We start from the raw sequence: 15,343 nt of genomic DNA, 5'->3' as shown, positions 1-15,343 counted from the left end.
TAGGAGAGCCACCTAGATTGCACCCTTCTCGGCCGGGCACAAAAATCTAACTGGAGTCTGGAGGAGGGTCATAGGGGGAGGAGCCAGTGCACACCACCTGATCTGGAAAAGCTTTACTTTTTGTGCCCTGTCTCCTGCGGAGCCGCTATTCCCCATGGTCCTTTCAGGAACCCCAGCATCCACTAGGACGATAGAGAAATATATATTATGTAGAGAGAGGGAGATAAGAGAGTCAGGGCATTGTCGCTGGTGGTTGAAGTAACTCCTTCTTTAATTCTCTTACAGGAAATGATGAACCAGGCTCGGAAGGACACTTCTGGAGTCAAACTGGAAGTGAACGAGAGGTCTGTTTAACTGTCAAATTGTGTCTTTACAAATACATTATGACATTACAGCAATGGCCACGTACATTCTAGAACTTTTGTTCAGAACATTTCAGAATCCTCTACTTGAAGTTGGTAATTATTCTGATTTCCTACCAAATTTAATACATTCTAAAAAAAAAATGCAGAGACTGAGCTCGCTGCATATAGTACATCTACGAGACATTTGTGGTGCACGGCCAGTCTCAGGAAGCAAGCAGTTTGATATGAAAACACTTTTTTTGTATTCCATCATAGAAAGGAGTAGAACAAATGTATAGTACATAAATAAATAAAAAAGTTGGATTTTTTTTTTTTTGTTTGGTTATATACGTGATTTCACAATTTATGGCAGTTCTTCCACTGAGGCACATCCCACCTAAAATACCAGTGCCTTAGTTGCTGCATGAAACTGGTGTGTGGAATGTCTCCCATTTGTTGCCCTCTGTTATGGTGGAGATCAGCTGCTTGGAGGAATACTTATATGGAAATGGTTCTTTACTGTTTGTGGATATGTGGATTTTAGAACTGGATTTTAATGGATTGCATTCATTTCTTATAAGAGGTGTTATTTCTTTTTCATCCACTAGGGGTCACTGGAGTACTCTTGGGATATGGACGGTGTTAGCAAGGACTGGGCACTGAATATTCAAATTTCAGTAACTCTCCTCCCCTCCATACTCCCAGAATACCTCAGTGTTTTTTCGGTGCTCACATGGACAGGAAGCACAAGTGTGGACCTCCAGAGGGGGACATACATTTTTTACTTTTAAATATTCTTGTTTTTATTTTTTATACATTACAATCCTTTCCCAGCTTACACAAAAGCTCTGGGTACGGGATTATAGAAGCTGCTGCGTGCAGCTCTTGGCGTGTCGGGACTCACAAAGGAGCCCCCTCACAGCCACAAGCAGCTCAGCTAACAACAGCTGAGACTGCAGAAAGGACTGGACGGCGCTTGCTGGAAGAAGCCCCGTCAGAGCCCAAGTACATCAGCTACCTTCAGCTGAGGCTGCAGAACAGAGCTTGCTGTAGAAGCCCGTCAGAGCACAGGAACCCAGGTATTTATTACCGGGGCGGTCAGCTCACGCTGCCGCCCCGCCGTGTGGGGGGACTGCTATGTGCGTCGCCCAAAGCATCCCGCTGCTATCAGCTCCCCACCGCCGCTCCCCTATTCCCGGCCGCCGCTCAGAGGGACGCGCTGGACGGCCGCTGCAAGCGCCGTTCTCAGCGCTCCCTGCCTGTAATGCAATCAGACCGCGGACAGCGTTCAGTGCTGCCGCGGTCTGTCCCTGTAACGGCCGGAGGCTCCGTCGCTTAGGGGAAGATAACTGCTCCCTCAGACCGCGGACAGCGTTCACTGCTGCCGCGGTCTGTCTCAATAACAGCCGGCAGCTCAGCACTGCCAGCGCTCCCTGCACACGCTAAGGGGGTAGCAGGGAGGGGGGATGCCGGCGCCTTTGATCACTCAGACCGCGGACAGTGCACAACTAGTGGGCTCATGCTGGGCAGTCAGGAGTTTCCCTGTCCCTATTACTTGTAGCGCAGCTGCAGGGGGGGGGGGGAGAGATTATGCCACAGCAGCAGCAATAGACAGCCTATGCTAAAGAAGGGGCTGCATTGTGTTATATATGCATTCGTGTAGCACTTGTTATACCATAGAAAATGTATATAAAATATATATAAAATACTGTATGTATGTATATATGGTCATGTAAGGAAATATGCTATATGTTCTTTGACTATAAGCACATGGCTGGAGGCCATTTTAATCATACTTTCTGTTTCTTTTCCAGAACGTTCCTGTCCTACAACACTGCTCCACCGGATGGCGCAGGGGTGTTGGTAGGAATTTTTGGATCAGGTTTCTTATGGTCTGGCCACGTGCACTGCACTTTGACCATATACACATTTTCGCAATTTTACTGAGGTGGAATTGGTCTGTCTTTGTCTATTTATTTGTCTGGTTACATAATAAGTAAGTCACCAGCAAAGACGGAAAAGTTGTTTCACTGCAATATCTGTACCAGTGGGTTCCCGGTGAGTTCTACCACATGCACAGTATATTTTATACTCCCATTTCATCTCCTATTTTGCAAAGATAGTTCTCATTTGCCTTATAAATTCCCAGTTTCTGCTATGTTGCAATCCTGACGATTCTATGCCAGGCCTAACTGCGCAAGATGAATGTGAGAAGGGTGAATAGACCAGCAGTCAGATAGTGTGGGTGCGTCAGTCTCTTAAGTTTACAGGGACTGAAGAGGCTCTGACAATTTATAAGGTGGTCTTTACTAGGCCACAGATCTCCAGCGTGTTTCTTATTTTTTTTTCGGAATCTCTAAATAAAATGTTAATAGGATCCTGATACACAGGTTTCTAAACCTCGCCGATTTCAGTCTAGTTACCCGTTTCCAAAGTCAATGACATCTCCATGGGAGCTATGCTAGAGTCGCTGTATACAGCAGCAGGGGTGTTGCTTCGACCGTGTTTGGTTGGCATTTGGGTAACTACGGCGTTGCTTGTCTGGATAACAGGACTCAGGTCCGCCCTACAAAACGTCCACCTTATGCTTCTCGCTGATCAAATCTGCGAAGCTGCTGATTATCTATGTACAGCTTCTACGGACGTCTGCCTAGTCGCCTTTCAGTGTCACACGCTCTGGCTGCGTCCTTAGCAGGCGGAGGCAAAGGTCGAGAGAAGAATAGAAGCATTACCTTATGCGAAGGTTGTTTGGTCCTGATTTGGACAAAGGTATTTTTCACGGAATACTCTGGACCAGCGTTCGAATCCTTTAGACCTCAGCCCTTTCGAGGCCGTGGTAGACAAACAGCCACGCCTGGTAGGCGAGGTCGAGGACGTGGTTTTCAACAAACCAACACCAGTCGTCCAGACGCTAAGGTCACCGGCAAGACAGTGGCATGACTGGCTCCCAGCCCATCTCGATTCTCCAGTTGTGGGAGCACGCTTTCAGACGTTTCATTTGGCGTGGTTCCAGACATCCACAGATGGGTGGATCCGCAATTTGGTGTTAAAAGATAAGAGTTCGACTGTCTACCGCCTCTGCGGTTTTTCAAGACAGGACTGCCTGTGTCGGACGCCAAGAGGGCGGTTCGGTAAATTGCCATTCACTCTCTGCTGGATTCAGCAGTTTTGATTCCGGTCCCTGTACACCAACAAGGTCAGGGTTATTATTCCAGTCTGTTTGTGGCCAAAGCCGGATGGCTCGGTCAGGCCAATATTGCATACTTACTACAGATTCAAGATGGAATCGCTGCGGACAGTACTTGCAGGTACACATTCCGATTTGGCCACCTCATCAGAGGTTCTTGCGTTTTGTGATACGGCAGATCCATTATCAGTTTCAGGCTCTACCGTTTGCCCTCTCGTCGGCGCTTAGGGTATTCACCAAAGTGATGTCTGTTATGATGGCTCATCTCCTATCCCTGGAAGTGATAATAGTCCCGTACTTAGACGATTTGCTCATCAAAGCTCCGTCTCACCAAATGCGCCTTCAACATGCGTTGCTAACGTACAATGTGCTGGTTCAGCACGGTTGGATTGTCATCTTCAAGAACTCACATCGGATTCCGTCTCAACGACTTCAATTCCTAGGGATGATTCTCGATACGGTAGATCGAAGAATTTGCCTACCGGAACAGAAAGTACAGACTATTCGTCATCTGGTACGATTTAGTGCCTCGGTACGTTTGTGCTTTCGCCTGTTAGGCACAATGGTGGCGGCTTTCAAAGTGCTTTTGTTCGGAAGATTTCACTCACATCCTTTTCAACTGCATGTGCTCGCACAGTGGTCGGCCTCACATCTGCAGATTCACTAGAGGGTGAGGTTGTCTCCACGGGCCAGAGTTTCTGTAGTCTGGTGGCTCCAAGTACACAATCTAACCGCAGGAAATCGGTTCGGCGTCTGGAATTGGATAGTTCTACCCACAGAGACGCGAGTCTCCGAGGTTGGGGAGCTGTAGTTCAAAATTGTCAGCTCCAGGGTCTCTGGGCGGATCACGAAAGATTGCGGTCTATAAATGTCCTAGAACTCCGGCCAATTTACAATGCGCTACGACAAGTAGTGCACATGCTTTGGTCTCAGACTGTCCAAGTGCAGTCAGACAACGCAACGGCGGTCGCGTACATCAACAAACCAGGAGGAACGAGAAGCCACATGGCATGCGGGAAGCAACTCGAATCCTCAGTTGGGCCGGCCATCACCAAGTGATATTGGCGGTAGTGTTCATTCCGAGAATGGACAACTGGGAGGCGGATTATCTCAGTCATCAGGATTTTCATCCAGGAGAATGGGCATTAAATCCAGAAGTGTTTCACATGTTGGTCCAGAGGTGGGGTTACCCTCAAGTGGACCTGATGGCATCTCGCCACAATCACCAAAAGCCCCAGTATGTGTCCAGAACGCGAGATCCAAAGGCAGTGGCAGGGGATGCTCTCACGATTGCGTGGCCGTACAGCCTCGTGTATCTGTTTCCACCGTTTCCGCTGCTCCCTCTGTTGCTAAAACGGATTTCCGCTGCTCCCTCTGTTGCTAAAACGGATCAAACGAGAGTCCGCCACAGTCATACTAGTGGCGCCTCATTGGCCTCGGAGAGCTTGGTTCTCGGATCTTCACGGGCTACTCGCAGACGATCCTTGCCCGCTTCCGCTACGTCCGGACTTGTTACAACAGGGTCCATTCCTTTACCCCGATTTAGCGCGGATGCGTTTGACGGGGTGGCTTTTGAGACCGCCCTCTTAAGAAGAGAGGGCATTCCACTATCGGTTATAGTAACCATGTTACGTGCTAGAAATCCAGTTACGACAGCTCATTATTACAGGATTTGGCGTGCCTATATAGGTTGGTGTGAAACTCGGAAGTTTCCGACATCATCTTTCAAGTTATCCCGTCTTTTGTTATTTCTACAGACGGGCTTAGATGGAGGACTGCGTTTATCTACACTAAAGGTGCAGGTATCTGCTTTGTCAATTTGCTTTCAAAGACGATTGGCTCTATTGCCGCCTGTACACACTTTTCTGCAAGGTGTCCTCAGAGTACAGCCTCCATTCATTCCACCTACAGCGCCATGGGACTTGAATCTGGTTTTAGATTTTGTACAGTCTTCATACTTTGAACCCTTACATGAAGTGGATATTAAGTTTCTCACTTTGAAAACGATTTTTCTCCTAGCCTTAGCTTCGGCAAGGCGTGTTTCAGATTGGGTGCATTGGCATGCAAGCCACTGTTTTTAGTGTTTCATGATGACAGAGCGGAGCTTCGGACGAATCCCGCTTTCTAGCCAAAGGTAGTGTCATCTTTTCACATCAATCAACCAATAGTAGTTCCTGTGTTAACAGGACATTCTGGAACTTAGGATGTGGTACGTGCATTACGCGTTTATGTATCCCGAACGTCTACAGTTTGTAAGACGGATACGTTGTTTGTTCTCTATGATGCTGCCAAAATGGGTTGGCCAGCTTCTAAGCAGACCTTATCCAGATGGATTATACTGACCATACGTCAGGCTTACCTTCATGCTAGGTTACAGCCGCCTACATCAGTAACAGCTCTTTCCACACGTTCTGTGGAAACTTCATGGGCAGCTGGTCGTGGGGCTTCTACGACGCAGCATTGCCGTGCGGCTGCATAGTCATCAGTGCACACGTTTGTGCGCTTTTACAATTTTGATACGTTTGCGGCATCAGCATCTAGCTTTGGCCGCCTAGTGTTACAGGTGCCAAACAGCTCTCCCGCCCACGAGGGAAGCTTTGGTACATCCCAAGAGTACTCCAGTGACCCCTAGTGGATGAAAAAGAAAATAGGATTTTGGTACTTACCAGGTAAATCCTTTTCTTTGAATCCATAGGGGGCACTGGACGCCCACCCAGAGCAGTTTTACCTGGTTGTGGTAAGTTCAGGGGATCTTATGGTAACACATTCTCACCGATTTATCGGTTATGGTGTCAACTGGTTAGTTGTCAGTTACGTTATGTGTCAACTTTATTGTTGTCCGTTATGTTATAATGTTATAGGTAATTCTCCATTGTTCATCCTCTCCATCCTGTTCGCCTCAGGAAAAAGCACTGAGGTATTCTGGGAGTATGGAGGGGAGGAGAGTTACTGAAATTTGAATATTCAGTGCCCAGTCCTTGCTAACACCGTCCATATCCCAAGAGTACTCCAGTGCCCCCTATGGATTCAAAGAAAAGGATTTTCCTGGTAAGTACCAAAATCCTATTTTTGAGTTGTCCCAATCTTGGCGGATATGAATTTCTGATCTGAGTGCACTACAGGAGCAGGAAGGAATTGGTTAGTTTTTAGCCAGTTTATCAGATTATTAGATATGCAATATGTTACAGACCTTGAATACACAGTATTGATCTACTGCTGTGCTAACCACTCCTATATCTGGGGTGCAAGTGGTATGTGACCACGTTGTTTAAATAAAAATGACAGAAGCTTTGCACTCACCATATAGATTATAGACCTTCCAAGCTGAAAATAGAAATCTGCATTAAAATGTACCCTCTGGGGGTTTTCTGTGCTTGAGAAATTGACAATTAATTGATTAACTTTGCTGTTACATGGAGCTTTACCCGCACGGTAAACACTGTGGGTAAATTAATATCCCCCAATGTGTATTTAATACTCTAGAAGGCCCCCATTCACTAGTGCGATATGGGCTGTTTTTATGCGATTGAGATGAATTGCTGAGAAGGATTGCATGAAAGTGTTGCATCGCATTTCCTTTTCGTGCGATGTGAGCCTCGCATCGCAGTCGCAGATCACACGGGCTGACCATTATATTTATCTCAATCGCACAGAAATAGGTTTAATAACATGAGAAAAATCACATGTAAAAAATACACTTAAGTAACAAATCGCAATCGCAGGGCTCCCGGGAAGCTGCCGGCCAGATTGCAGGAAAAAGGATCCAACTCATTGGTGAGATAAATCTCGCTAGTGGATAGGGGCCTTTATGCGTTTGGATTGTCAAATATGTCTATGCCTTAAGGGCTGTACTGACTGGGAGATTTCCCCAGAGATGTGTGCTGACTGGTCTAGCGTGATGTGCTGAGCGAGGGGGAGGACGGACATGTGGGGGGGGCTTATTTCAACCAGCGGTGAAATGATCGACCTGCTAGATTGTGCCTGCATGCATAGCGTGCATCGCTGTCACCGGCACCCCTACAAACGGAGCGATGTTCAGCTAATTTCTAAGCAATCTAGTCAGATTGCTTAGAAATTAGCTGAACATCGCTCCGTGTGTACCCCCCTATAGTCAGAGGAAGTCTGCTTGGAGATTAATGTTCTGATTAAACCCTGTAAGGCCGCATGGTTTGCTTTCAGCAGTAAGCTTATAATTAGAAAATGGTGATTATAGGCACCGTCCACAAAAAAAATTCTGACTTCTGTATTTTCTGGTGTTAATTAATGAGTTGCATCCTCTGTAGTTTTCCCTATCAAATTGTTCAGCTGAAGAAAAACATTAGTATAGAAAATATTACATCTGAGCTGTAGATACAGGTTGAGTATCCCTTATCCAAAATGCTTGGGACCAGAAGTATTTTGGATATGGGATTTTTACGTATTTTGGAATAACTGCATACCATAATGAGATATCATGGTGATGGGACCCAAGTCTAAGCACAGAATACATTTATGTTACATATACACCTTATACACACAGCCTGAAGGTCATTTTAGCCAATATTTTTTATAACTTTGTGCATTAAACAAAGTGTGTCTACATTCACACAATTCATTTATGTTTCATATACACCTTATACACACAGCCTGAAGGTAATTTAATACAATATTTTTAATAACTTTGAGTATTAAACAAAGTTTGTGTACATTGAGCCATCAAAAAACAATGGTTTCACTATCTCACTCTCAAAAAAGTCTGTATTTCGGAATATTCCGTATTTCGGAATATTTGGATATGGGATACTCAACCTGTACTTTTAACTGTTGACTCTGAAATAAATAACAATGACCAATGACATGTGGCAGGCTCATGTGACACTTGAGTACTATTCTGTGCCAAAATCTCTGAGCTGCCAGATACTGTGCATGTGATTAACCTCTTCACGACTGGAGGCGTTTCATGCTTTCATGGCCAGTCCACCTTAGCTGTGTGTGTGTGTGTGTCATCCTGTGGGTCACTGTGCCTATTTTGGAAGTCTAGGCTTCCACATAAAGCTATAAACATTATTTACTTCGAGCAATGAGAAAATTCTAAGTTGAAAAGTTGTGGAAAACAATAGACGTATTGTAATGGCTGACTAATTCCGTAGAAGCATATTACTTTGTCAGATATTACACACCAAACAGTGCAACGCTGGTTTGTATTATATGTATTCTGTATTAAATCTAACATATACCTATATTATATATACTATGTTATATTCCTTTTCACAGGATTCTCAACTCCTGCACAGACCTGATGAAGGTAAACATTTAAATTGTGACTCAGGAAAAAAAATTAGGCAAAAATCTAGCAAATTTCATAATGAGAAAAAATTGTATTTTCTGGGTACTTCATATACAATAATTCCAAAGTTGTGGGAAGTGTGTTGTATGTACATTGCAAGCCTGCAGATGTTCTTGGTTGGCTAGCCACTAGGTGTCACTGTTTCATTGATGTAACATTTATGTTTTGCTGAGCCAAAATTAATGTGGCAGATACCACTGCTATAATTACAGATAGAAAAGTTTCTCCTTACAGAATAACTTGTTTTCTTTAACATGTATAGAAAATAGTGTAATAAAAGATCATTTTAAGTGGGTAATATTTTTTTACTTGAATCTAATAGCCCATATGTAAATGTATCATTTGCATTGCTTCTAAACATCACTACACACAGCAATAGTGCCAGTGACATTTAAACTGTAAAATGGCACTACCCAACATCTCGCCAAAAGGAAGGAGAGGCCCCTGTCTTATTTACCTGTAGGTTGACTGGCTACTTTCTGCCAGGAAATGAAAATAAATCGGTATAATTTTTTTGCAAATAAATACTTCTGCTGAAGCTTAAATACTGTATTTGCATATATATGTAAATAATCTGAAGATTAGAGCGTGTTTGTGATTTGATGTATTATGTTTCATGGATAATATTTCATGGTGTTAATATTACTCTTTCTGCTATAGGCTATTAGACTTCTGGTCATAACCTCTACAGACTTACAGAAGGAGATTGTGGAGGGTGGAAGAGTAAGTGTCACATGTCCGCACACCGTTCTGATGTTGTGGCATATCCAATCTTATATCGCTTTATCTATCCCATACAGTACATGTCACTTGGCTGGAAAAAAATGAAGATTAAAAAGAAATCTACTTTTTATTTTTCATTATTATTCTACAAAAGATGAATAAGGAATCTGTTAATCTTGCTTTATTCAGACTGTTCAGAATCTTTTAAAAGTCCGTCTGGATTGCTAACAAATGTTTTAACTACCAGCTCAAGTTTAAAGAAATTGATATTTTTGTTATGAAAGTTTATTGGATGTATTCACGGGATGCGTTTATGTGACCGGCGGTCAGCTGTGTGTAGATCAGCAAACATAAGTGCACCACCACTGCATACTGTTGGCTTAGGAATGGCGTTGTATTTAATATCTACAGCAGCTGCAAAATATGTTTTAATTAGATTCTCCTTGATGCTAAGCAAACCGTTTAGTTTTAGGTTTGTAAAATAAGAAAAAGGTTAAATACAGCCCCATCTTAACACTCAAGAGTATTCCTTTAGTAGACTGTGTATATCTAATGGCCAGAACTAGAATACATGATATATTTTTATCCTAGATTTTCTGGGTCAACTTTGAACATATACTGGCAAAAACAAAGATTCCACTAGAGTTTATTTAACCTATAATAATGTCCAATTGAAAGGAGTCGCCATGGTCTTATCTGGAACAACACCTTGGGGTAGCTGATGGAAGAGAACAGTGTTTCCATATGGTAGTTTCAGAACCTCTGCTCTGCAGGAAAGATTGTAATCTAAATACAGGATTATGGAATATGGCCTAATTATAACAATCATATTGATACTGTAACTCTCTAACATTTACATGGCGTTCTTGTTGCAGGGAGCAGCGACAACACAAGAATTCTACGCTAAAAACTCCCGCTGGACGGAAGGGCTCATCTCTGCTTCAAAGGCTGTGGGATGGGGAGCCACCCAACTTGTGTAATGACCCTTTCATCTATGTAGATAAAATGTAGCACGTTAAACCTTCTTTATTCTTATGTAATCATTGCTGTTTGCAGGGAATCTGCAGATAAAGTAGTCCTGCATAAAGGCAAATATGAAGAGCTTATAGTTGGATCCCATGAGATTGCTGCCAGCACAGCACAGTTAGTGGCTGCATCCAAGGTAATTCCCACAGTGTATGATGTACTGGGCATTATGAGCAGGTAACGAGGCATTCCACCCTAATGCAATGTTTCACAACTCAAGTTGAACACGTCTTTAGATTACTTGTTTCTGTACATGCACGGCATAGGGGATGGAGTCATATGAATCTCCCCAGTGACCCCGTGACACATAACTGAATCTATTTACATATTACCCTGGTATTTCTTCTACCCTAACTCTAGAGCACTGATCATAGATGCTCAGAGGGTGATATACTGTGTCATTGTAGGTGAAAGCAGATCAGAACAGTAAGAACCTGCCAAAGCTGCAGCAGTGCTCCCGGCATGTAAATGAGATGGCCGCCAATGTCGTTGCCTCCACTAAGTCAGGCCAAGAACAGATTGAAGATAAAGGTATATTTTATGTTATTAGCCTGTGATATCACAAGCAAGCACCAGAAACTGACATTGTTCCTAATGACCTGTTTCCTCCAGATACAATGGATTTCTCTGGAATGTCTCTCATCAAACTAAAGAAAGAAGAGATGGAAAGCCAGGTAATAACTGCACCAGTTGTGTAATAGCTGTGGTGATAGTAACCATCTCTGCTATAGTGATCCAAGCAGTGGGATTGGTTAGATACACCTGCTTGTTAATACCAACATCTAATCAGCCAATTTTGTTTACAATTAATTTAATTAAAGCAAGTATATATGGTGGAAAGGTTCAGTATTAGGTCAGAACAGACACCAGAATGGGGAAGAATTGTTATCTAAGTGACTAGCGTGGATCATTTAGGATTTTCACGCACTACAGTCCTGAGTTTACAATGCCCACCATTCTTTTGATGAAAAGCGCACATCCTCTATAGCTGGTTCCACGCACATGGCAGTGAGCTCAGTGTGGCCCAGATCTGTCATCTTTGGCGTGTGGTGGGATGGGAGTTTTGCAGCATAAATGTGCAGCCAACAAATCTGCTGTAACTGTGTGATGCTGTCATATCCACATGGGCCAGAATCGCTAAGGACATTTACCAGTACCTTGCTAAATCCAAAATGTCAGCTTATTTTTTACTTTTTACAATTATTATAATACATATATGTACGTACATGTATAATTGTGTTTTCACAGTGCATAGACTTGTGTTTTCATAGTACATAGACTTGGTCTATTTGATTTTATACTATTATACTATTTTGCTCATAGGTGAAAGTCCTTGAATTGGAGAACATGTTGCAGAATGAAAGGATGCGCCTTGGAGACCTTAGAAAGCAGCATTATTCTCTGGCAGGAGGGTACGAGGAAGCTAATGAAACAGAAAAACCATTGTCAGCCCAGAAACCTGGAATTTTGAAGAAGCCAAAGCTGGCACAGAAACCCAACATTCCACCCAAGGCAGACTGTAAGGTAATGTATGACTGCACTCCGAGCACTGTAGCTCGCATTCACTCAAGCCATGTAGGAATTATCTGACCACTGAACCCCTAGATTAACATTCATATCTCAACCATGAAGCAAATGATTATATGGTTTAGTACTAGCATTCCAGTACAGTATGTACTCCCTCTGTCATTAAATGCTGCAACTCTAGCCACGTCTGTAAGACTGTGTCATAATGTGACCTGTAAAGGGAAAATCAGGCACTTGATCTGCATTCCTAAATTGGTGGCAAACTTGTCAGACACATTAAGCCTCCCGCTTAACATAAGTGCTGCATGGGAAGAAAACACCATGATGGACATATGTAGTGATGTAGAAGATCATCTGCTATTATTTGATGCATGTTGTACATCACCATCATTCACAGCCTTTCATCTATACTAATCTGATATGCAAAGTGATCTTGCTTCTGTACATGAATGTTAGATTTGTTTGTAAGTTATCCCTAAAGAAGGTATAGCAAGTATTCCTGACAGCCAAAGGAATGTGATTTTGTTGTCAGCACATTCAACTATGTAAAGAACAAAGTATTTAATAAGAATATTTCATTCATTCAGATCTAGGATGTGTTATTTTAGTGTTCCCTTTATTTTTTTGAGCAGTGTAGTATATAGTCTTCGGTCTCTTAACACGTGTAATGTTTTAAAGCCTGTGTTCTTTATAATAATATGCTCTTTTTGTTTCAGATTGATCAAGATGATGGTGTGTATCAAGCTCATTTGATAAACTACTAGCCAGTGACTCTGCGCCCTGTGAGACAGACTGGCCGCGTTCTGTCCCCATACACCGCTACATGTTCCAGGGTGTGCAGGACAACTGGGATTCTGGCGCTGTCGGCAGTTACTGTACGTCTGTGTTCTATACAGACAGTCGCTCTGCTGATACCTTTTAGGTAGTGGGTTTTACCTTCCTCCACTCAGCTGCTTATTTATACGTATACATTTTATTTAGATTTATTTTATTGTGATTTTCTATTTCTTTATAAACGAGGCTGGAGCATACTTCCTTTATGTCCATGTACATGATTCAATTTAAAGTCCATGATGGTTTATGTGTAATGCACCACTGAGGACCTCTCCTTGTACAGAACTCTTATCTGGGCCATATGATGACCATAGGATCCTCCAGCACATTACAGGACCAGGTAACTCTGTCCCAGGTCACTGTAGTGATTGGAGTGTCTAACATATACTGTACTGAAGCTCCTCCAACCATTAAATCAGTGCAGACATTTGTCCCAAAATGACACTAATACCAGCGTTAATATCCCAGAACAGTAGAACTGCTAACAGTAATCTATGATGCCCATCCAGCCATTCTCAATGGCAGAGCTTGCATTGCTGTCAGGACAAATCATTACTGTAAATCATTTTTCCCAACAACAGTCAAGCCCATTAGCTCTACGTAAAAGGTTTTTCTATAAGAAACCATCTTCAAGAAACTAGTTTTTAATTATTTTTTTTAATTTGAGGTGCATTATAGCAGCAGAAGACATATTTTATTTATATATATTATAATATATAATTATAGTATATTTTATTTTGCACATTTGCAGAGGGTGAGATAAAACTAATGATACCAGTAGGGAATGGGAATTACAGGAACTGTAGCATTGCTTTTTCAATGCCTTGTCTTCCACTGCTAATTAATTACATTGCAGTCACTTCTGATGTTTGTAATTGTAGGCAAGGAATATTCAGCTATAGATACAGTACAAACGATATTTGTTGGTCGATGTTCTCTCACACTCTGTCCTGTCTGTGCATTCAGGTAGTTTTATAATCCATTCGGCAGCTTGTGAAAATGAGATGGGGAATGGAATCCTCTAATTCTGTGGACTAACTGTCTTTTATACCGTTGATGTTGAGTACCGGATTATAAAATCACACAAGGGCACTTTTGTCTGCAGGCGGTCTTAACACATGCACCTTCGCTTTTATTTATACTAAACCAAATTGCAGACCGTTCATTTCACACACTGGCTGGAGCATTGTCCCGTTATAGATGTCTGCCTTTTTATATGTCCTTTGGGATACAGGGTTATCAACCTTAACTGTCTTTTCATACCTATGTTCTACTTTTAGGCTGAATGTGTTTTCGGTTTTGTATCTTTGTAAATGTTAAACAAGCAATAAAATGTGAACAGATGAGATTGGTCTGTATTTCATCTTTCTTCGTGCGCTTATTCTTGGCTTTAATGAAAAAATCTATTACTATGGCTTGATTAAGAGTGTAATGTAAAAATGTGAAATTTTAAGATATGTACAACTTAAATTTCAGTGTGTGATTGTGTGTGTATGTGATTGGACATTTGCTGGAAGACATTTCTTGTAGAATCGCTGTACCCTTCTCTCTCTATCAGAAAAGTATCTCTCCGATCAAAGCCAATGAGTTCTAGAACAGTTTGGACTTCCGTAATTAAGGGAGCCGTTTTCGTGATCCACTTTCTGAGAATAACTTTCTTAGCTACTGTAACAATGAGTGGGAATAGGATAAGTAATAATAGCATTTGCCTTCAGTAGCTAGAATGTGCAAATAATAATAATAAACTTAAATAAATATAAATAAATAAAAAAAATAAAAAAAAATAAGTGGTGTAGGATGGAAGGGTAAGTGGAGGTGGAACAATTGGCTAATGAAGGTCACGCAGAGCCATCTGATGCTGCATCTTCAGACACCGAAGCAAGTCACAGGAGGGGGCTATTTACACAGACTCCTGCAGCATTTGCATGTTTTAGTACACCATCTCTGAATCATGCCCACTGTCCATTTACAACTAACACTTGTTGGAAGAGACCTTGTTTGATTTAATAAGATATGCCACATGAAGTGTAGAACTAGTCCAGGCAATCGTGAAACCCCATCCCTTTGGTAACCTGCTTACTTATTCACTGGTTTGAGATACGGCACAAAGCAGATTCTTTGTCCACCAGGTTCCTAGTGTCTCCAGAATTCAAAACAAACACGTTTTCTCTACAGCAACAAAGAAGTGACCCTGAGCCACAATGTGGACAACATAATGGGACAAAGTTAAAAGCCAGCAGGGCAAACACCGATTCTTGAGCTATAAGCAAATTCATTCAGGACATGTTAGGACCAGCAGATGCAGTAGTTTCCTATTTTGGCTAGGCTGTATATGACGGTTCTCTAAGGCTACAGTATCTGCAGCTGTTGAGATAT

General features: G+C 42.4%; 1 protein-coding gene across 2 annotated transcripts in view; it reads left to right on the top strand.

The window, feature by feature from the left end:
* The window catches only part of HIP1R (huntingtin interacting protein 1 related), a 315,167-nt gene extending 300,856 nt beyond the window's left edge, over positions 1-14,311 (top strand). For both annotated transcript variants that reach the window (XM_063964565.1, XM_063964563.1), the window contains exons 24-32: positions 286-344; positions 8,785-8,815; positions 9,518-9,580; positions 10,456-10,556; positions 10,637-10,742; positions 11,014-11,137; positions 11,219-11,280; positions 11,930-12,130; positions 12,850-14,311. In XM_063964565.1, the coding sequence (XP_063820635.1) occupies positions 286-344; positions 8,785-8,815; positions 9,518-9,580; positions 10,456-10,556; positions 10,637-10,742; positions 11,014-11,137; positions 11,219-11,280; positions 11,930-12,130; positions 12,850-12,897 (795 nt within the window). In that variant the 3' untranslated portion in view covers positions 12,898-14,311. The remainder of the gene's footprint in view (positions 1-285; positions 345-8,784; positions 8,816-9,517; positions 9,581-10,455; positions 10,557-10,636; positions 10,743-11,013; positions 11,138-11,218; positions 11,281-11,929; positions 12,131-12,849) is intronic.
* The last annotated feature ends 1,032 nt before the right edge of the window (positions 14,312-15,343 follow it).

The sequence above is a fragment of the Pseudophryne corroboree genome, chromosome 1 (genome assembly GCF_028390025.1).
Source record: "Pseudophryne corroboree isolate aPseCor3 chromosome 1, aPseCor3.hap2, whole genome shotgun sequence".
Classification (NCBI taxonomy): Eukaryota; Metazoa; Chordata; class Amphibia; order Anura; family Myobatrachidae; genus Pseudophryne; species Pseudophryne corroboree.
The sequence above is the reverse complement of the archived record's forward strand: the minus strand, read 5'-3'. Positions and strand labels throughout refer to the sequence as shown.